The 23,898-nt window shown below is 36.1% G+C and overlaps 1 protein-coding gene across 8 annotated transcripts in view; it reads right to left on the bottom strand.

Moving 5' to 3' along the window:
• Nucleotides 1–23,898, bottom strand: part of EPS15 (epidermal growth factor receptor pathway substrate 15) — a 139,598-nt gene that overhangs the window by 83,349 nt on the left and 32,351 nt on the right. For 4 of the 8 annotated variants that reach the window (XM_043876708.1, XM_043876714.1, XM_043876706.1 and 1 more), the window contains exons 3-9: nucleotides 21,256–21,345; nucleotides 20,315–20,362; nucleotides 17,336–17,431; nucleotides 15,644–15,709; nucleotides 14,388–14,513; nucleotides 11,308–11,367; nucleotides 281–481 (exon numbers count right to left, since the gene is read on the bottom strand). In XM_043876708.1, coding sequence (XP_043732643.1) covers nucleotides 281–481; nucleotides 11,308–11,367; nucleotides 14,388–14,513; nucleotides 15,644–15,709; nucleotides 17,336–17,431; nucleotides 20,315–20,362; nucleotides 21,256–21,345 — 687 coding nt within the window. The remainder of the gene's footprint in view (nucleotides 1–280; nucleotides 482–11,307; nucleotides 11,368–14,387; nucleotides 14,514–15,643; nucleotides 15,710–17,335; nucleotides 17,432–20,314; nucleotides 20,363–21,255; nucleotides 21,346–23,898) is intronic. The other 4 variants (XM_043876712.1, XM_043876713.1, XM_043876709.1 and 1 more) reach the window with 1 other exon arrangement.

Genomic DNA, 23,898 nt, shown 5'->3' with positions numbered 1-23,898 from the left:
CAAGCATGCCAGATTAACACAGTGTATCTTCTATCTCCAACTTGAATTCCAGGTAGATCAAGGCAAAGCCAACGAAACATCCATATGATGGATGTAAGTAAGGCCATACAGGAGAGGATTATCTGTCTTCTCTAGGACATCACATTAGACAAGCTCAAAGGAGGGAGCCCTGAAGTTTGATCCCTTTGATTGTTCCTCCTATCTTCATCAAGCGATCAGTTGTTAAATGCCATGCACTTTTTTTTTTTAAAAAAGTCCTTTAACAATGATAAATCTATACCTGTCTTAACGGTGCTTTGGTAGGTAAAATGCCTACTGGTGGGAAGGAGTGGTAAGGTTCCTTGGCTGATGCTGAAGAGGGGATCAACCGCATAGGGCCTGATATACTGACCGTTTTCCTCTTAGAAGGTGGCACCAAGGCTGGAGGCAAGGACATTGGCACAGGTTCTTTCTCCAGTGCGCAGTATACCAAAAACATGGCCTTCAAAACAGATGAACCAGAGTCATATATATTAAAATCACTTAACAAAATCCACCCATGAATTAATTTCTGTTCAACAAAAAAGCATCTTCAAGCTGCCTCAAATCCTTTTATTAAGAAATTAAGCTGGGAAGGAAAGAAAGAGGAAAAAAGGGAGAGATGAAAGGAAGGAGGGATAAAAGGAAATAAATTAAAACTAAGCAACTTTTAGGAAGATATTCTAAGCAGTAAAAACTCAGACACACCCCCTTCAACTAAAAGTCTTGTAATGTCAAATGAAAACAACCTGGGGAAAAAAATATTTGCAAAGAAAGAACTAACTTCTCAATATATAAAGAATTCCTACAAATTAACAGAAAAAAACCATAAAATCCAATAGGAAAACGGATTAACAGGATTAACAGATACTTCATAGAAAAGTAAATACTACAAATGGCCCATCCTTTAACTTATAAAAATACGCTCACTTTCATTCACAAGAAAACAGAAAGTTAAAACTATATGAAAACACCCTTTCCCATCTATCAGCAAAATCATAACACAATTTTGTTAGCTACAATGGGCAAACAGACACTCTCGTACATGGCTAGTGAAAGCTCACACTAGTACCAAGTCTACTGTAAGGCATTTTGGCAACATCTACCAAAATACTGACTTCCCTTTTGGCTCAGCAATCTGGTATCTGGGAATCTATCCTTACATATTCTCTACTTATCTTCACAGGAAAGGCTGTATCAAACAGGCTATTAATTAAAGAACTGTTTGTATCAGCACTTAAATACTTAAACAGAAGACTGGTTTAAAAGACTGGTATATCCATACAATGAAATACTATCAAACAAACCCTAAAAAAACAAAAAACACCAAACCCCTGGGAAATATTCTGTATCTTAACTGCAGTGGTACCTTCACAAAAATATACAATTGTCAAAACTCATCAAATTGTATATTTAAATTGAATGCAATTCATTGTATGTAAAGTAGTCCTCAATAAAGCTGATCAGAAAAAAGAATCATGGAGCACTCTGTGTGAAAAGATATCCAAAATACAATGCTAACATGAAAAAAAGTATAGTGTTGAACAGTGGGTATGTATAATAGTGTATAATCTTTGCAGTAACAGGATAATAGTTACTCAAATTTGTCTCAGTTTGCATTAAGAAATTCTAGGGGGATCAACAAAGGCAGGATAAATAAGAATATATAGAGTAGGTGTAAATGGAACAGTTGAGGGCAAGGATGAGACTGATTTTTTCCACTGAATATCCTTTTATATTGAATGGATTTATGAACCATGAGAATATTTTACCTATTAAAAGTTATTTTTAATTATAAAATAAAAAAAAAACCCACAAACTTTCTATTTTCAAAAGCTTAAAACGCCAGAAACAAAACAATCTGGCTAGCACATACTTCCAACCAAATTCACAATATATGTGAATATATTAGCTTGGCACTGAGTTAAAAGAAGTGAATAACATGCACATTAAAGGTCAGCATTCCTCTTGTACAGATGGGAGTCATTTCCTGGAAAAGTGGACACTTGAAGCAAAAAAGCTTATGTCAGCCATCTGCTGCCAATAGACAACACATTTTTTTAAAGTTAAAAAAAGTATTGCTAAGTTCATGTTGCCTTGAAAATAGTTTTCCTGACAACTAAAGTAAAAAATTTTTCCACCAAATAGAAAAAGTGAACAGTATGCTGTTATGATTATGTTTGATTTTCTATTATATCGTACTTTATCTTAATCAAAGTGTATCATTGAAACAAACACGGCAACTGAATCAAATGATGTACACTTGTCAAAAACAAAAAACCCCACACACACAAAAAAACAAAACCTCCTTTCCCCAAAATCTGGCCAGCAACTAATTTTTAAACTGAAAAGTTCTTGGTACTAGCAAATGCATTTGCACAGCTAGAGATAGACAACTAAGAAGCATTTCAAACATCTTTTTGATGATTTCAAGGTAAAAGCATCAAAAATAAACCTAAGCTTACTCAGAGATATAGACAACAGGAAAAGAGGGTACTTTGTTTCACTGCTGCAGTCAATTACCACTAGTGGCTCACTTTCTTTGATTTTTTTCATCCTCTATGCTTTTAGGGGGTATTTCTCAAATTTTAGTGGCCATCAGAAACACACCTGGAGCGTTTGTTAAAACACAGGTTTTTCAAACCAACCCCAGTGATTCTTATTCAATTAGTCTGAGGTTAACACCTGAGAATTTGCATTTCTAGTAATTTTACTGGTGACACATGTTTTTTATGGGAGACCATACTTTGAGAATCAGTATTTTAGGAGTTTCCTGAGGAGTTCTGTTTGTTCATTGGTTTACTCAATCAGCTGAACTGCCAACATCTAATAACAGCAATCTAGGATGAAAACGTCAGGTGTTTTTTAATGTCTTCCAAGTAATACATGCTTCCCTCATCAATTTAGTTCAATAAATCATTTACTGAAAAATTTCTTGCCACCAGACACTGTGCTAGGCATTACAAATACAAAAGTGAAGGGATCTCTCATTTTAACAATCCAACAGAAGAAGGAGCAAACATGTGAAAAGTAAATTTCAATGCAATGTGAACAAGTTGAGAAAGATTCTTAATAACTCTCTAAGTCCCAAAAACTTCATATAATCCAACAAATAACACGGACAAAAATTTCACCACTTGCAGTCTAAGAACTTATCTAACAGAAAAATTTAAGGCTTTAAGAATGTAAAAATGAATAAATAGATAGGAAGACAGAATATAAGATAAAAGGGTCATGAGTCTCTCTCTCCAAGGAGGAGAGAAGGATAAGGGGGAAATTACAGTAGAGAAACTTGACAAACACAGCCTTAACCAAGTGATGAAGGTTAATATTACCAGTGATGTTATGTGGACATCATGTACCCCATGCCCCACTTGCCAATAAAAGTGATGAGAAAGGTATTCTACATCTGTGGTATTCTTTTCAAAAACTCATACCCTCAGGCTAATTATGAGAAAAACACATATTTCTAGGTTGGAAGACATTCCACAGGATACCTAGCTAGTACGCTTAGATACTGTTAAAAGTTATAGGAAAAAAGGAAACACTGATAAACTATCAAAGACCAGAGAGACTGAGAAGATATGGCAATGAAATGTAGTGTGGCAGCCTAGACGGGATCCAAGGACTGAAAGGAAACACTGGTGAAATGCAAATAAAGTCTAGAGTTCAATTAACAGTAATGTACCAATGTTGGTTTTAGTTTTGATATAAGTACCATGACAGTGTAATACGTTAATATTATAAGAGAAGTGAGGTGAGGGACATTGAGGAATTCTCTGTATTATCTGCAACTTTTCTATAAATTTAAAGCCATTCTAAAATTTAACAAACATAAAAACAGAATCAAAATCAGCATGATCTAGAAGGCCCAGGTTCAGCTCTGGCCCTGTCACTAACCGATCTGCTTGAAGGCGCTAATTTACAGGATCTTGTTCAACTCTAAAATCTATGATAAAGCATAAGCTCATTTACCAAATATTAAATTATTAAACTTAAGGGTCTTCACTTTAAATTTAAAAGCCATGGTTTCAGACTCAATAAAACAAAGAAGTATTTCACAGAATAGGACTGCGCACTGATAGAACTCATTCCAACAAAGGGAACAATAAACTTTAACATAATTATCAGCCATTTCCCAATATCATAATTTTTTATTTATTTTTGGTTGGGCTGGATCTTTTGCAGCACATGGGCTCAGTAAGTGCAGCATGTGGGCTCTAGGGCACACGGACTTCAGGATTTGTGGCACACAGGCTCAGTGGTTGCAGCTCATGGGTTCTAGAGTGTGGGCTCAGTAGCAAGACCCAACTGTAGCACCTGGGTTTAGTTACTCTGCGACATGTGGAATCTTCTTGGACAAGGGATCAAACACGTGTTGTCCCCTATATTGGCAGGCAGGTTCTTATTCTCTGTACCACAAGGGAAGCTCCCACAATTTTATATATTATGGTATTTTGAGTTTTCAAACAGATACCAGAGAGGAAAATTTGACTCTTTCACAAAATGTCCCCTTAAGGCCGTATCAGACATATTCTCATCAGCTAAGTAAGTCAGAAGTAAAACTCAGGAAGATGTACTTCCAATATCCTTATACTCTAGTCATATAATTCATTCATGAGCAAACAGAATACTGATAATAGTCATGGACATTAAAAAAATTTTTCATTCAAGGATGTAGAAATTATTTTTTGCCATCTTATTTTTGTGTGTATACATACACACATGACTGCAGTCACCGTCAGCAATTATCTTGCAGCCTGGCACTTCAGCCATGAAATGAAGAGACACTTGCTCCGTGGAAGGAAAGCTATGATAAACCCAGACAGTGTATTGAAAGGCAAAGACATCACTTTGCAGACAAAGGTCCACATAGTCAAAGCTGTGGTTTTTCTAGTAGTCAGCGATGGATGTGAGAGTTGGTCCATAAAAACGGCGAGGCACTGAAAAACTGATGCCTTCGAACTGTGGTGCTGGAGAAGACTCTCAAGAGTCCCTGGGACCGCAAGGGGACCCCACCAGCCCGTCCTAAAGGGGATCAAGCCTCAACAGTCACTAGAGGGACTGGGGGGGTGCTGAAGCTGAAGCTACAGTACTTGGGCCACCTGATGTGAAGAGTATCCTGCTGCTGGGAAAGATTAAAGGCGAAAGAAGGTGGCGGTAGAGGATGAGCTGGCCAGAGAGCATCATCAACTCAATGGACATGAATCTGAACAAACTCTGGGAGATAGTGAAGGACAGGGAAGCCTGGTGTGCTGTAGTTCATGGGGTTGCAAAGGATCAGACATGATTTAGCAACTCGACAACAACAATACGTACATACCCATCTCAAAAGTCATTTTATGAACTACAGAAATAACCCCTGAAAGTAGTTTACAAAGTCATTTTAATTGTGGCCAGAACACCCAAGGCATGCCAAGGCCTAATCTTTACAAATTTAGTTAAAATAAAAAAAGAAAAACTCCACCAAGATACTCTAGATTCTGGGTTTTTAACTAAAGCACTAGATTTCAGAGAATATGAAAAGCATTTACATTTGAAAAGAAATAAGTACTGTTGATTAAAGGTTCATATACAACAGAAGTTATAAGTTAGAATATCTCACTATCTTCAACTTTATTTATTCTAATTAAAAAAGTAAACCAACCCAAAAATCCCACCTATGCTATAAAAGGAAAGAAAGAATTTGGTTTGGTTAAGAATTTTAAAGATTAAAGTCTTGAACATAAAGACTCGGGTTCAACCAGATTTTGGTTCATTAATGAAATAAGAAGTTATTGTTTTTAAAAATCCATATTGTAATTCAACAAACCAAATCAGAATTTCTTATGAACTTCATTTTCCCATTCAAAAAATAAACACACACTTTGGCTTTGGGACAATTGCCTGCATGTGGCCACACGTGTAGGAGAAAAGCACTCCAGTCTGCACCCTTACATCTGAGCAGGGGCCGTGCAGACTTTTATCTGGGATGGTTTTTGCTTAAATAGCAGCACAGAGCCTTCCTTTTCAGAACACTCTCACGTGGTTTACTCTCTACTTTCCCAGGGTTTGCCAAAGATAGTTGTGTCTAGGTTGCATTAGGAAGACTTGGTAACAGGGCTCTCAGGACCTCTGTGCTCTGTTCCTGCTTGGGCACCCAGCGAGGAAGAGAAGACAAGATGTTGGAATAGAAGAGCTTGAGCTTACTCCTCCACAAGAACATCAACATGAACAATCATCAATAAAAAAGACTGGAACATACCAAAAATAATATTCTACATCCAAAGACAAAAAGGAAATCACAAGATAGTAGGAGGGGCACATCTGCTATATAACCAAATCCCACACCTCTGGATGGGAGACTCACAAACTGAATATAATCATATAGCAGATCTGCCAAAGAGAGAGAGCTCTGAGCCCCACATCAAGATCCCTGGTCTGTGGGTCTGGCATCAGTAGCAAGAGTCCCCAGAGCCCCTGACTTAGAAGGTCAGTGATCTTACTCTATAGGACTGGGGGAAACACAGACTACACTCTCGGAGGGTGCACCCAAGGTCTCATGTGCACCAGGAACCAAGGAAAAGCAGTAAATTCATAGAAGCCTAGGCCAGACCTACCTGTTGGTCTTGGAGGGTTTCCCACCGAGGTAGGGGGTGTGTGTGGCTCTCTCTTAGAACGAAAAAGCTAGTTTCAAATACATCCAGAAGATATCTTGCTTGGGACATTAGCACCAAGACCTGACTGAGCCAATAGCCTGTAGGCTCCAGTGTTGGGATACCTCAGGCCAAACAACCAACAGGGCAGGAACACAGTCCCATCCATCAAAAGATAGGCTGCCTAAAGACTTCCTGAGACCACAACCACCTCTAGACACACTCCTTGGCATGGCACTGTACACCAAAGAACCAAGATCCAATTCCACCCATCAGTGGGCAGAAACCTGCCCCTAACCACCAGGAAGCTAGACCAGCCTCACCCAACAGGGGGAAAACACCGGAAGCAAGAAATATACAGTGCCACAGCCTACACAACTGAGTCTGCAAACACAGGTCAGAACTTACCCTGGGACCAACTGATCCCTGGTCACTGGGTGATGAGAGGGGAGTATACGGCTGGTACACAAAGGACATCCTCTACAGAAGGCCACGTCTCCAATGTCGAGAAACATAACTAACTTTCCACATACATAAAAATACAAATGGAATTTTAGACAAAAGGAGATGGCAGAGGATTATGTTCCAGACAAAGGAACAAGATAAAACCCCACAAAAACAACTAAGTGACATGGAGATAGGCAATCTACCCAATAGAGAGTTCAGAGTAATGATCGTAAAGATGATCCAAGAACCTGGGAAAAGAATTCAAGCATAAAGCAAGAAGTTACAATAAGTTTTTAACAAATAATTAGAAAAAATGAAGAACAACCAAAGATAGTTGAAGAATACAATAACTGAAATAAAAAATAAACTAGAAGGAATCAACATAAGAATAAATGAGAATGGATAAGGGAGCTGAAAGAGTACTGGAAATCACTGCCATGGAACAAAATAAAGAAAAAAAGACGGAAAAGAAAAGAGGACAGTTTAAGAAACCTCTGGGACAATGTCAATCACAGCAACTTTGCATTATAGGGGTCCCAGAAGGAGAAGAGAGAGAAAGGGCCTGAGAAGATAATACTTACAGAGATGACAGCTGAAAACTCCCCTAACATGGGAAAGGAAGCTGTCACCCAAGTCCAGGAAGCACAGAGAGTACCATACCGCGTCAACCCAAGGAGGAACATGCTGAGACATAGTAATCAAACTGACAAAAATTAAAGAGAAAGAAAAAAATATTAAAACTAACAGGTGAAAAGCAACAAATAACATACAAGCTATCTCCATAAAGTTATCAGCTGAGTTTTCAGTAGAAACTTTACAGACAGAAGAGAGTGGCATGATACATTTAAAGATAAAAGGGAAAAGCCTACAACCAAGAATACTCTGCTCAGCAAGGCTCTTGTTCAGATTTGATGGAGAAATCAAAAGCTTTACAGACAAGCAAAAGCAAAAAAGAATTCAGTACCACCAAACCAGCATTATGACAAATGCTAAAGGAACTTCTCTAGGTGGATAAGAAAAGGCCACAATGAGAAACAAGAAAATTACGAAATGGGAAAGCTCACTGGTAAAGGCAAACCTAGAGTAAAGGTGGGAAATCATACACACACAAATATGGTATCTAAACCAAAAATCATGATGAGAATACAAAGGCAAGGTATCTGAAATGCATTTGAACTATAGAGATCACCAACTTAAAACAACCATGGAAGTATATATAGACTGCTATATCAAAACCTTGTGGGAACTGCAAATCAAAAAATCTATAATACATATATACACAAACAAAAAAAGGAATCCAAACACAACACTAAAGAAAGTCATCAAATCACAAGTGAACAAAAGAGGAAAGGAAGAAAAAGACCTACAAAGACAAATTCAAAACAATTAATAAAACAGCAATAAGAACATACATATCAATAATTACCTTAAATGAAAATAGATTAAATGTTCCATCCAAAAGACACAGACTGACTGAATGGATACAAAAACAAGATCCATATATACGCTGTCTACAAGAGATTCGCTTCAGATCTAGAGACACATACAGACTGAAAGTGAGAGAATGAAAAAAGGTCTTCCATGCCAAATGGGTATCAGAAGAAAGCTGCAGTACCAATACTCAAATCAGATAAAACAGACTTCAAAATAAAGACTGTTATAAGAGACAACAAAGGACACTACGTAATGATCAAGGGATCAAGGAGATACAACTGTAAATATAAATGCACCCAACATAGGAGCATGTCAATATATATAGTAAATGTTAACAGACATAAAAGGAGAAACTGACAGTAACACAGTAATGGTAGGGAATTTTAACACCCTACTTACATCAATGGACAGATCATCCAGACAAAAAATCAGTAAGGAAACACAGGACTTAAATGGCACATTAGAACAGATGGAACTAATATTAATAGAGCATTCCATCTGAAAACAGCAGAATACAACATTCTTTTCAAGTGCACATGGAACATTCTCCAGGATAGAACACATGCTGAGCCATAAAGTAAGCCTCAGTAAATTTGAGAAAATTGCAATTTTATCAGGTATGTTTTCCAACCACAATGCTATGAGATTAGAAATCAACTAAGAGAAAAAAAACTGCAAAACCCACAAACACGTGGTAACACTGCTACTAAACAACCAATGGGTCACTGAAGAAAACAAACAGGAAATAAAATATCTAGAGACAAATGAAAATGAAAACATGACGCTCTAAAAACTATCAAATGCAGCAAATGCAGTTCTATGAAGGAAGTCTATAGCAACACAAGCTTACCTCAGGAAACAAGAAAAATCTCAAATAAACAACCAAATATTACAGCTAAAGCAACTAGAGAAATAAGAACAAACAAAACCCAAAGTTAGTAGGAGGAGAGAAATCATAAAGATCAAAGCAGAAATAAATGAAAGAGACTTAAAGGACCATAAAAGACTACTACAAGCAACTATATGGCAATAAAATGTACAACCTCGAAGAAATGGACAAATTACTAGAAAAATACAATCTCTCAAGACTGAACCAGGGAGAAATAGAAAATATGAACAGACCAATTTTAAGTACTGAACTTGAAACTGTGATTTAAAAACTCTCAACAAACAAAAATTCAGAATCAGATAGCTTTACAGGTTCTACCTGTAAATTCTACCAACAATTCAGAAAAAAGTAACACCAATCCTTCTTAAACTATTCAAAGAAATCGCAAAGGAAGGAATACATCTAAACTTATTCTATGAGGCCACCATCACCCTGATACCAAAATCAGATGCTGTGTGCTTAGCTGCTCAGTTGTGTCTGACTCTTTGTGACCCATGGACTGCCAGGCTAAGTAAGCTGCCAGGCTCCTCAGTCCATGGCGATTCTCCAGGCAACACTGGAGTGGGTTACCAAGCCCTCCCCCAGGGGACCTTCCCAACCCAGGTATCAAACCCAGGTCTCCAGCATTGCAGATTCTTTACCATCTGAGCCACCAGGGAAGCCCAAAATCAGATGAAGACACCACACACAAAAAATAAGAACTGTATGATCAGCTCATAGATGCCAAAATAGCTCTTGACAAAATTCAACAGCTCATAGATGCCAAAATAGCTCTAACAAGATTCAACATCTATTTATGACAAAACCTATCCAAAAAGTGGGCACAGCAGGAACCTACCTCAACATAATAAAGGCCATATAGAACAAATTCACAGGTAACATAACAGTAAAATGCTGAAAGCATTTCCTCTAAAATCAGGAACAAGACAAGGATGTCCACTCTCATCACTTTTATTCAGTATAGAAATAAGAAAAAGAAAAGGAATTCAAATTGGAAAAGAAATAAAACTGTCATTGTTTGCAAATGACATGATACTATACATAGAAAATCCTAAAGACACTACCAGAAAAGATGACTCTTTTTAAAAAGATTAATAGGCTACACAAACATTCAGTTAAACAAAAAACAAGAAGCAAAACTAAGTAAGATTTGGAAAGAGAAAGACACCCAAACACAAACCCATAAGAGAATAAAGAATAGTGCAATTTTGTGGCAAACCTGAAAGTCAAAGAAACAATTTCCTAGCAAAATAGAGAAAATTTGAAAAGACTAATTTCCAAATAAGAGATTAAAAGGGGGATTAGAGATTTATCATTCATGAGTTCACAGCAGAATTTCATGTAACCCTTAAGGAAGACATGAAAACAGCTCTCTGAAGAATTAACTATCCATTTACTAAGGATAATATATCTTTGGATAAGAAGTCTCAACTTTCTCTGCTTTCATAAATGAGGTGAAACTGTTGTATTATTCATGTTTTCCTTTAATGAAACAGATGTGAAAATTTGGGAGTATATTTGAAATAAAGACATTTCACAGCAGAAGTAGGCACTAAGATGCCTGGTCAAGATGGGATTCAAAAGATTATACTCAGCATCTTTAGACTGCATTATCCAAAGCATGTATTCTTAGGTACCTTAAAGTCAAATAAAACGAAGAGGGCAAAAACATTCACTCTCCATTATCCATTTGCTTAATAATATTTATTGACTACAAATTCTAGTAAAAATAGTCATACCATTAATTTTAAGAGAAATGTAATTTTCCTCTAAAGATAAACAAAAAGGGGAAATTTTCACTTGAGAAAACCATTAAGATGTTTAAAATTTCTTTTTTTTTTTTTTTTTAGATGTTTAAAATTTCAAAAGCTTTAGATTACTTACAACGGCAAACTCATCTCTGTCAAGCATTCCATCATGGTCAATATCACTCAATTCCCAAACCTTAAAAAGAAAAGAACTGGGTAAGATTAACATCATTTCATGTGCTAATTGTATATATCAAATATGTATTTGAAGGGAAAAGTTTTTCCTAAACATAAAATCTATTTTTCTGAGAAATTTCAATTATGCCGAGCATATTATTACATCACTAATAGAATTTCTGTAAAAAAAAATTAATAATAATTCTTAATACCAAGTAGTTTTAAACAGAAATCACTTTGCAAATTTTTAAAGAAAATATTTTGCTCCTCTCAACTAAGAAAACAATTATGTAACACAGTACTTTAAACAACTTTTTGATGCTTGAACTGTGGTGTTAGAGAAGACTCTTGAGAATCCCTTGGACTGCAAGGACATCAAACCAGTCAATCCTAAAGGAAATCAGTCCTAAATATTCATCGGAAGGACTGATGCTGAAGTTGAAGCTCCAATACTTTGGCCACCTGATGCGAAGAGCTGACTCACTGGAAAAGACCCTGATGCTCGGAAAGAATGAGGGCAGGAGGAGAAGGGGACGACAGACATGAGATGGTTGGATGGTATCACCAGTTCAATGGACATGAATTTAAGCAAGCTCCAGAAGATGGTCAAGGACAGGAAAGCCTGGTGTGCTACAGTCCATGGGGATCACAAAGAGTCGGACAAAACTGAGCCACTGAACAACAACTTTAAACAACTACTTTTTTTGAAAAACATCATCTCAGTTACTTCATGCAACAACTTCATGTGGTACTATAAAACTATTTTAAACCCGAGACTACATGACTTTTCTAGGATCAGGTAACTATTATTAAGTAACAGAATCAGTCATCAATCTGAAGACTTTCAACCAAGTCCATTAGTTGTTTTCCCTGTAATACAGAATCGCTAATCAACTGAAATACATATTCAATGAACATTGTATTATTAATCATTAGCCAACTAATGTCCAGAGCATACAGAGAATAAACCTTAAAGAAAGAAAAAAAGAAAGAAAGTGAAGTTGCTCAGTCGTGTCCGACTCTTTGCAACCCCATGGACTGTAGCCTACCAGGCTCCTCTGTCCATGGAATTCTCCAGGCAAGAATACTGGAGTGGGTTGCCATTTCCTTCTCCAGGGGATCTTCCCAACCCAGGGATCAAACCCAGGTCTCCTGCACTGTGGGCAGACGCTTTACCATTGAGCCGCCAGGGAAGCCCGATAAACCTTAAAGGCCTGGTATATTTGGTCTAAAACTAGAGTATCTTCCATAGCTTTAGACCGGCTATAAACTATTTAAAATTGTTGAAATGAAGGTATTTAAGTTAGTCAACAAAATTTTATTTGGGGCAGAAAGAGAAGGTATACTGATGAGAGACAGGAGTGAATATAAGCAAGTGTCTGGTTGCTGAGGGCCTTGAAGTTTAGACTTTATCCTAAATGCAATAGGAAGCTACCTAAGAGGGTAACTTTCAAGTAAAAAATAACAAGATTACATTTATAGTTTAGAAATATAATACTGATCATATAGTATAAAAATAATTAGTAGAAAACAAGACTAGAAAATTAGTTTAGCACCTAAACTATACAATACTGATCCAGTAGTACTGGTGTTGTGACGATAAGTTGTTGTCATCATCATCATCATGGCAGCTAACATTCAAAGAGTATGTACCAGGCTCTGTGCTAGGTACTTTACATACATTATCCCATTTAATTTGTATACCCTATAAACAGGATGGTGTGATATGAAAGTCACTCAGTCATGTCTGACTCTTTGTGATCCCATGAACTGTAGGCTGCCAGGCTCCTCTGTCCACAGAATTCTCCAGGTGAGAATACTGGAGTGGGTAGCCATTCCCTTCTCCAGGAGATCTTCCCAACCCAGGGATCAAACCCAGGTCTCCCTCATTGCAGGAGGATTCTTTACTGTCTGAGCCACCTCAGAAGCCCAAGAATACTGGAGTAGGCAGCCTATCCCCTCTCCATGGGATCTTCCCAACCCAGGAATCCAACCGGGGTCTCCTGCACTGCAGGTGGATTCTTTACCATCTGAGCCACCAGGGAATCCCTAGAAAACAGGTTAATTTAAAGATCAGAAAACTGAGACATGGTTTTCTAATGATCTGCCCAAGGTCACACAGTTAAGAAATGGTGTAGCTATGATTCAACCTTATATAGTCTAAGTAAGAAATAAAAGAAAAGACTAGAGGTTTAAAGAGAGCAGACGAGGTCTGAAATATAAAGAGGTGTATTAAGAAGTCACTATGCAAACAGCACAAGAGAGCCTACAGTAAAGAAAGCCCCGCTGAAGCTGGTGATCACAAAACTGTGAGGATACTGATCTCATGAGACTTTCTCAATAGTCCAAGTGCAACCAGAGAGAAGGCAAATAATTAACTTCATGTAAGGTTAGATTTTCATCAGGCAGGAGAGAGATTAGAAAACACGACAAAGAAAGCTAAGGATACTGACATGAAACTGTGAACCAAAAGAATCCAAGATGGATGAAGGAAAAAGTAAATTCAAAGGACAGAGAAAATAAGAATCTGATATAAAGGTCTTAATGATGTCAAAGAATTAGTCTTGCAAGTATCTAGGAAAGAAATCTAGAAAGCCAAGAAGTTCTCTTTAGAGAGTAGAATTTATGATTTCAGAGATGAAACTATTCCTTTAACCAGGCCTCATGATATAGTCGTGGAGTAAAGGGAGATGTAGAATAGTGATGGTCTCTGGAAATTAAATCAAGGAACTGGGAGGTCAGAGCATACAACCCAAAGACAAAAGGCCTTACCTAGAGGATTATGACAAATAATTTCAAACACTCATATTTTAGAGGGAATAACCAAAGAAAGAAAGTTGGCAATAGTTTTAAGTGAGAGCACAAAAAATTCTATAATACCACAACTTCAAAATAGGATCTATGTATTCTTTAACAGTGAGCTAAACATGGGGTCGTAAAGAGTCAGACACGACTGAGCAACTGAACTGAACTAAAACTGTTCCTATTTAAAGTAAAATTAAAATACATAAAAGTTACACTTAGAATTTAGTATCTTACTCTTCCAAGAATATCCACAGGTAACTTAGAGTTGAGCAACACTGGTTTCACTTTATCACCAGACAGAAATCCATTCACTGGGCATAAACTATCAAAAATTGCATCATATTTGGCCTTATCTTCAGGCTATAATATAAAAAAAGATTGCAAGTTAAATAATGGGGAAAGGAACGTAACTGCAGTTATAAACAGTAAGTCTTCAAAGACTAGGCAACATTTTTAAAATGATCATTTAAAAAACATATTTCACTTTCATCCAAATATATTGTAGTAAATAGTAATTTAAGTTATTCCACTCAAAAGTTTAGAATCCCTTCCATTCCTTTAGTAACTGAAACATCGGCTTTGCTTTTTCTACTGCTAAGTTAAAGTCAGGGATTTTAAAATCAAAAGATTTCAGGGATTGAAGGACTCTGAGAAGAGAACCTAGTCCAACCCTCTCAAACAGACCCAAAGCAAAGCAATAACTTCTATAAGAACACACAGCTATGTGTTTATGTGTCTATGACTTTCTAAACATGGCATTAATTACACTTCAAACTCAATTTATTATTTTTTTAAAAGAAATCCTTGCCAAAGAAATAAACATCATTTCCCTCATTTTTTCCAAAGCAAGATTTCTTTTTCTTATCAATAACAAGGTATTTCCTAAAATCCCTAGAAAGTATCCGTATAACATAAAAACTATCATTCATGATTTGCCAAGACCAGATCCTTACACAATAGCACACAAGGCATACAAACCAAAATGGTTTTCTGACAAAACTATACATTTATTACAGATTATTTGATCTGCTACATTCGATTTTAAAATTACAATTTTTAAAACCTGCTAAGATAGCTATAACCATTTTGGTGCTTCTAAATAACTATAAGGCAAAATACCCATTTCAGAAAAAGATTTCATAAAGAATTGTTTTAGAGTCATGAACAGAATATTTAGTTAGGCAGAACTTTTCAAATAAGAAATAATACCAGTGGGGTAAACTACGTATTCATCAAATATTTTAGTTAATACCAGATTATGATATCACCATTTTTAGTTTACACTACAACAGAAATGAGATTAAGCCAATACGGTCAAAAAATGACTGACAGAGAATAACATGACTCAAGCAATTTCTAGTACCAGCATTTCCTCCACAGTAAAAAATGAAAGTCTAAAACACCCTGCAATATATTTTGAAAGAAGGCGGAGAGGATTATGTAGGTAAGAAGCAAAGTGTGGTAAAAGAACAGTCAAAAAGTTTACTTACTTTTACAGCCCATGGGAGCTCAGCTGCAGAGGTTCCACTGATTAGCAAAGGACTACTGGTATCATGCTAAAAAGGAAAATGTAACACACGAAGGGCTGAAATCCTCATATCAATAAAAAATGAAGAGGAAATCATCTTTGGATTTAAACACTCAGACAAAATGCTGGATCTCAATACACAAAGGACATTATTTAACATTAACTCAGACTTTGACTGAAGGACAAATGAAACAAAAACTGAATTAGCTGTGTTAGCTGCATAAACGACTGTGGAGTACTAACTAAAACATGTTAAGTCTTACAGAATAAATCCTATTACACCTGAAATCAAAATAAAATGAAGATACAGTTATCTGAATGTAACAAAAATATTCATGGCCCTGTTAACTGATGACTTTTCCCCACAATATTTAAGGAAAGCAGACAGGGACAAGCACAACTTAAGATTTCTAAGTGACAAGTATAGGAACCTACCAATAGCACGTCCAAGTTATTATGTTTATTTGCTTGTAGGGACAGATATATTTGAAAATTTTTACTAACAGTATATAGTTAGGCAACAAATCCCTAAATCAACCCTCTGACTCCAAAATTAAACTCAGAAATATAGAAATTCTCAAAACTGAAGTTAAATTCATAATACTTAGACCAAATACTTTTAAGATACTGAATTTTAAAAACAAGAACAGCCATGAAACTTCTGAAAAAAGCAGTAAGATGGGGAGGACTAGCCCTATCAGATATAAATTATCAAATATGATCATTGAAACAATGTGAAATCAACATATGGATAAACAGATCAATGGATATAAACAGAAAAATCCAGAAAAAATAAATACATATGAGAATGTCATGATTGAGGTGGCATTTCAAATCAGTATGGAAAAGACTGATTATTCAATAAACATGGTAGTCATCTTGAAGAAATATAAATTTGAATCCATACACACCTTACATGAGGACTAATGTCAATGTGAACCAAAAAACCATAAAAAACTTAAATTCAAATAATTCATTTACATTAAATACAATACCTTCTTTATGGGAAAACAAATCACCACAAAGTCAAAAGACAAATAGCAAACTGGGAAAAAATATTTGCGATTCATATAGACAAACAACGGTTTCCCTAATATATTAAGAACCTCTTGAATTCAATAAAAAAAAGACGAACAACCAAAGAAAAATAGGCAAAAGTTATTAACAGACATTTCACATAAAGACAACGTAAGTGGCTCATAAGCATGAGAAAAACTACTCAACTTCACTTCATAAAACCAAAAGGATAAATTAAGACCACACTTACATTCCACTGGTCACCTACCAAACTGACAAGAAACAAACGTTTGACCACAGTAAGCTAGCGAAAGTACACTGAACCAATTGCTGGTGGGACGATGAACTAAAACCACCACTGTGGAAGACAAGCTACTTTAAGTGAAGATTACAGCGCACAAACTTTTGAAACAGCAATTCCACATCTGAGAATTTATACATATATTTCTGCACATGCAAAGTGACAGATTCAAGGTTTCTATTTACTGCAGCAATTTTTAAATAATAAAAGACTGGAAACAAGCTAAAAGCCTATCAATAGGAAGTTAAATAAATAAAAGTAAACAGAAGCAAGGAAATACTACTTTCTAATCATGTGGTATCAGTTTTTAAAATACAATTTAAAAGCATTTCTTACAAATCTTGGTGGAGGAACAGCCAGGTTCAAACTACTTAGTGAAACCTCCAATCCATTCTGGGCACATGCCACAAGACGCAAAGCAACAAAGAATTCCTGAGAAAGAAAAGTATGAATGTTAAGAGCATTATCCATCTACCCATTCATCCACCCATCCATCTATCTACACATATATCTTTAATCTGAAAATATAAAACAATTCACAAATACTCCAAAATTTTTATGTCTCAGTGAATACAATAGCACACTTGCTTTAAAAAACACTTGCTCTAAATACAAGAAGAGCTCTATGTACAAAGATATTCTTGATATAATAAACAGCAAAAAATATTAGTATATATGAGAAAATAAACTGATATACACGATATGGGAAATATACCAAGATTAATAATCATGTTCCAAAGAATATTTAATAATGGTAAGAAATTATTTTTATCACTTAAGAAAAAGAATCTTTGAAAAAAGTCTAGAAGAAAATAACACCTAGAAGAAAATAAATAAAAGGTTATCAAAAGTCATATCTGGATTTAAGATTATAAATTTTGACATTAGATCAATCATTCAAATGACTCAGTCACTGTTATTCCAGAAAAGCTACAAAGAATAACCATGCAACATCTGAAACAATTATATAACTTCTTGACTTCAAAATACTTATCTCTCCCAAAAGTCCTTGGATTTTTGGCATTTGAAGCCTCAGTTCAAAATTTAATTAGTAAGTGGGGAAGACACTGAAGCAACTTGTTTTCAGCTGTTCTCAGTTAAAATCAAGTCTCAGAATAGGCATAACAAAAGCTTTTTACTCCAGTCAGGATTACTTACAACTTGCCGATACTCTAGGTACAGCTGCTGATGCAATCCACCCTTTACTGCTTTTCTCAAATCTCCAGTTCTCACCTACAACTTTCTTACTCAATTCGTAATCTACTCCTAGAAACTTGCAGGTTGTCTGTTTATACAGTACTTCGCCTTCACTAATAAATATCTTGAAAAAATGCTATTTCAAGATCTCGCCTTTTCTTTTCATTCACCACACAAGCTTCTATGCAATTTGACTTCAACTCCCACCATTAGCCAGAGAAACAACTGTCACAAATTCATAGCTACAAAATACAACAGACTCTTAAAAAAAAGAAAAAAAGAAAACACCTCAACCTACTTGTTTTGGCGGCCTGGACAGTGTGACCCTCCCTGAAACTCTCCTCTACCAGCACAGCTTCATAAAGCTGTCCAAGTTCTGCTCTGACCTTCCAAGTATCTTCTGGAGTCTTGTCTCCTCCCATCCTTTAAATGCTGAACTCTATAAATAACCCTTTTTCTCTTGTCATTCTGCATGAGATTCAATTCTCTTAGATAATCAAGTCCACATCCCTGGTAGTATGGATGGGCTCTCAAGTGAAATGCTACTGCACTGAATTCTAGTTCTGCTACTTATTATGAGGCCTTAGGCAAGTAAAAAAAAAAAAAAAAAAAAACACCTCTTTAAAAGGGGGGCTAATTTCTTACAATGTACTGTAAGGAAGAAAATTAAAAACCACACTATAGGAAGAAAGCACTATCATTTTTGGCTCATAAAAACTCAGTAAGTATTGGTTTATGTCCTTAATTTCATACGTTAATTCAAAAATCTATTCCTTCAATGCAAACATCAAAGTTTAACTGCAGATCCATAAATCCCACCACCTGGATATAACAAAGGCAATTCAAACTAAACATCCAAAGACTAGGAGTAGCAGTGAAGAATTTATTTTACTGTTACGTTCCTGAAGACAGGGATCACATTCCATCACATTTTACTTCTGTATCTCCAAAGCCTGGCTCAAAACAGGTACTCAACAAATAATCTGCTGACTTGAGTCTAGAGCACCCTGGATGCTCACATGAATTTAGTTTTCCAATGTCTCCAAGGCACCAAATTGGCTCTTCTGGCCAGGGGGTCCAATGAGGACCCACAATCTAGCCTTGGAATCTTAAATAAGAGACTGGGTTTTCTGACCCCTCATCTAATTTTTCCATCCTTTTTCTCAGTCAGCTTCAGGTATCCCTATAGGGGGAATTAACTTTGAGTAGTAATACTCAGCCAATGTATCAGCATGTAGCAAGCTTTGAATTTAATCCTGTAGAACTCTGAAATCTATCTCCAACAAGTGAAACTTTAAAGTACTCTAATGATGTCTAATACCCACAACCCCTTCACATATTTCTGGCCCAAGACTGACTTCTGGACTATAAACCATTTTTTAGTTTATATGTTAGCAATAGAACCTAGACCAGAATACACCATACTTAGATTTGATTAGCCAAGAGATTCCCTTCAAATGTACAAGGCAATACCATCTTAACACATAAATAATAAAATCCACATTTATTTATAACCCTGAACACATAAGAAACTTAGTAAGATACAAAGAGTAAAGTCTCCCTGAATAACTAGGAAAAATAAGTCCCATGTTATTATTTGAATGTATCCCCCAAAATCCATATATTGAAAGCTAAACTCCCCAAAACAATGGCAGAGCCTCTGGGACGTACTTAGACCACTAGGATAGGGCCCTTATAAATGGGCCCAGTGCCTTACAGAAGAGAGTTGAGAGAAATCACTAGCACATTCTGCCATGTAAGGATAAAGAAAAACTCTGCAATCCAGAAGCTAGCTCTCACTAGAATCATGCTGGCAATTTATTTCAGACTTCCAGCTTCCAGAACTGTGAGCAAAAAATTTCTGCTGTTTGTGGTATTTTGTTATAGCAGCCCAAACTGACACTCTAGGAGAACTAATGTCACCAAACTAACTCTAATCTTTGGGAATTAGGTACTTTAATGTCTAGTTATTGGAAGTATTTTCCTTATTATGACACTTGTCCTTACAAAACCCTAATTTTGCAAAAACAAATTTTTAGTTTAAAAATACAAAAAACTGCTGGCTATTTTTTATTCTGAATCACTCAAAAGTTGTTCATGTCAGTCTCTGAATCTTACTTGTTTGTTCAGGATACCTTTCCCATCTGTGTCAGCTAAATCCCAGATCTGAAATTAAGAAGAAAAGTTATCAATCTATATTTAAAACAAAAATCATCTTACAGAAAAATAAAATTCCTGCAGCTGACAACCTCATGCTCTTTGGTAGTCAGATTTAAGAATTGTAGAATTAAAAGCGGAAAGAAACTTTGACGATCACTTAGTGTAACCCTACACAAAGATATTAAGGTCCAATGAGGTTAAGTGACTTAACTCATGAACATCCAAGGCATCAGGGAAAGAACTGAAGCCCAGGTTCTAACTTCCAGTCCAATGACTTTTTTATTAAGCCAGGTTCTAAGTCCAATGCTCTTTCTACTAGAACATGCTACCTTGATTTTAGATCCTTATTAAGATGATATTCTTTCTTATGGGTAAACTGAAATAGTTAATGTTTATTTGTGAATAATTAAATTATTAATGATTATTTTTCAGGGATGAATATATATCAATACCATACATAAGGATTTATAAGGACATCAAGCCAAGAGAGGGACTTTCCACCTCTTTGTGCTCTTTCCTAAGCCTCTCATCTCCTACTCTATTTACCACATACTAAATACAGTTAAGAGACAGTTCTAATAGAGGAAGCAGGGAAACAGCCAATTCTGAGTGAGTGGCAAGGTTCCCAGTCTACACTGTTTCTCCCCTAACATTCAAATGTACTATTACTTCCTCATTTCATTCTACTAAAAAGTAATTTGTTTTCTAAAAATCTGAAAAATACCGTATTTTTCAAGAGGATAAATCACTACACCAGAAATTCCCTCCATTGCATTACTGAAACTGCTTTCATGACTCAGTTCTAAGTTTCTCAAGATGTCTTTTGAATTTGTATCCAATTTATCTACACTAATAAATATTCATTATATCTAGTTATGGATACAGTGAACAAATACTACCTTTCCAAGTATCAGGTCTGGAAGTCCTGATTTTTTTAGGAATACAGCAGCATCAGAAGCCAATACCCTTCCAGTATTGCCCGTATCAACCTGAAAAAATACAAATCATAAGCTGACAAAAAACATAAAGATAAAATTATGATTATTTACCTGCATTCCTCCCTATGATTTGAGAACTGAGTTTTTCAAAAAGAGAGCAGGAATCCTCTCACTAACAAAGGCCATGTAATATTCAGTTCAGTTCAGTTCAGTCACTCAGTCGTGTCCAACTCTTTGCGACCCCATGGACTGTAGCACGCCAGGCCTCCCTGTCTATCACCAATTCCCACAGTTTACTTAAACTCATGTCCATTGAGTCGGTGATGCCATCCAACTATTTCATCCTCTGTTGTCCCCTTCTCCTGCCTTCAATCTTTCCCAGCATCAGGGTCTTTTCAAATGAGTCAGTTCTTCGCATCAGGTGTAATATTTGCATCAGGTGTAATGTAATACTGGAGACCCATGTGAGAAGAGTACCATCTAGAGAGCACTGGCCATCTACAATGTGTTTTTTATCATGTCCATTACACAAATGATAGAACTGGAGCTCGGGGAATTCCCTGGCGAACCAGTGGCTAGGACTTGGCGCTTTCATTTCTGGGGCCTGGGTTCAATGTTGGTCAGGGAACTAAGATCCCACAAGCTATGCAGTGTGGCCAAACCAAAACCAAAAACAACAAAAAAACCCCTGAAGCTCAGAGGATGTAGAAAAAATTAGTGGAGTCATAATATTAACACATTTCTTCTAATTCCAAGTCTTCTATAGGTGCCATTTAAATTCCAATAAACTTGAATGGTAATAGAGAAAAAGAGCAATAATTTCTGAAGAGGTCTTCTGATAAACGTGAATAGCTGCACAGTTACCTGGTGGTTTTTTTTTTTTTTTTTAATATCTTTAAATAATAAACTTCTGCTTTTATACTTACTCTTAAGAAACTGCAACACTTTATTAAAAAATCAAAGCAATATCAGTTCTAAAACTAGCAGTGATTCTATTATAAACTTTAAGTAACATTTAAAAAACTGCTAAGTTCCTAAAGCACATTAAGGGAAACACATCATTTTAACTGATGGGGACTTTCCTTTAAGACAGAATGAGGTCACGAAGAACAGAAAAACAACAAAAAAAGGACTCTCATTTCTGTAGAGATTTCCTAAAGTAAAGTTCTATTTGTAAAAAATGAAAAGTAAATTTTAAAAAGTCATGGGAAGAGTAATATGATACTAGGATATTTGTGAGCTAGCTGTTTTTCCACTTTATTTAAAAGATTAAGTTTACTAAAACATATACAAAGCATTCCAGACAGACCAAACCAGGCAAAGAAGCAAAAGAGAAATCCTTTCTTTCAAGTGCTAGAACATGGGATAAATCAGGCACTCAGCAAACAAGAAAGAATTGCCCAATCCACATTTTGGGTAACAAGGAAGAACAAAATGGTTAGGAAATCAGCCTCTAGAATTCTCCACAACTCCTTTTCTTTGCCTACTCCCTGACAAGGGCTGAAGAAGAAAAGAATCATCTCTCTCCCCAGACAGCCCAAAAACAGAGGCACTGAGGGGAAACACTGATCAAACTCTGAAGAAATAGTTATGCACTCTATTCCAGTAAACAATTTTGCTATCTCCCATTCTTTTGGCTACTATAATAACCAAACACAGCCATTCAGTCTTTGTCATCTACAGGCAGTTTCTGTTGTACTCTGGTATCTGCCTAAAGGCTCTGGCATAAGCTACAGGGCACCTCTTCAACAAAGGAAGAGTCTCAGAGCCTCGCGGAAAGAACAATACCACATACTCTGAACTATTAACACTTTAAAATATGGACTTTTGGGTAAAGACTTCTAGGCTGACATCACTTAGACAACTTTCAGACTATACTAGTAGACCAAGTCAAAATTCCAGGACTCTGCATACTGGACGTAGATGTATCTCATAAAAGCAAACTCCTGACCCAAGATGCAGGAGAACACAAATTAATCACACAGAGCTGAGTGAAGTGTTAAGGAAAACTCAATTATGATTTTTTACATGCAATACTGCTGGTATTATTTTTACTATTCTATTTTCTAATGGATATGTGGAAAAGCCCTTTTTTACTAAATTATCCCTCAATTTAGCAGGCGCTGCTTTGGTAAACCGAATGAAATAATTTTCAACGGTATCTGATTTGCACTGACCCTTCAGAAATCAAAAACCTTTAATGAATATCCTTATCTTTTATGGCCATGTAGTTACAAGCTAAATAACAATTTATTCTCCTTTTTATCAGGATATAGTTGAGTAAACCAATTGTACAAAAACAAGACCATATTTGAAATGATTCTCTTTCATTCAGATAGAACAAGACACTATTAAGGATCAGGGGCTGACTCTATGTAGAGCCAGTCTACCAGGCCCCGACAAGAAGACCAGCCTGCTATGGTATGTAAGCTCCCAAGTGTCTCAAGCACTAAAGCAAGGTTACTCAGAAGGCCAGGAACCTTAGCAAATATGGGAAATCCCAAGATGAGGTAAATTCACTCAAATTTACATGTACTGCATGTGAAATATGAAGAGGTGAATTTCTAAAGTTTGGATTCTAGCCTCAAAATAGAAGTATAAATA

The sequence above is a fragment of the Cervus elaphus genome, chromosome 20 (assembly GCF_910594005.1).
Source record: "Cervus elaphus chromosome 20, mCerEla1.1, whole genome shotgun sequence".
NCBI classification, from domain to species: domain Eukaryota; kingdom Metazoa; phylum Chordata; class Mammalia; order Artiodactyla; family Cervidae; genus Cervus; species Cervus elaphus.
This window is presented reverse-complemented; position numbering and strand designations above follow the sequence as displayed.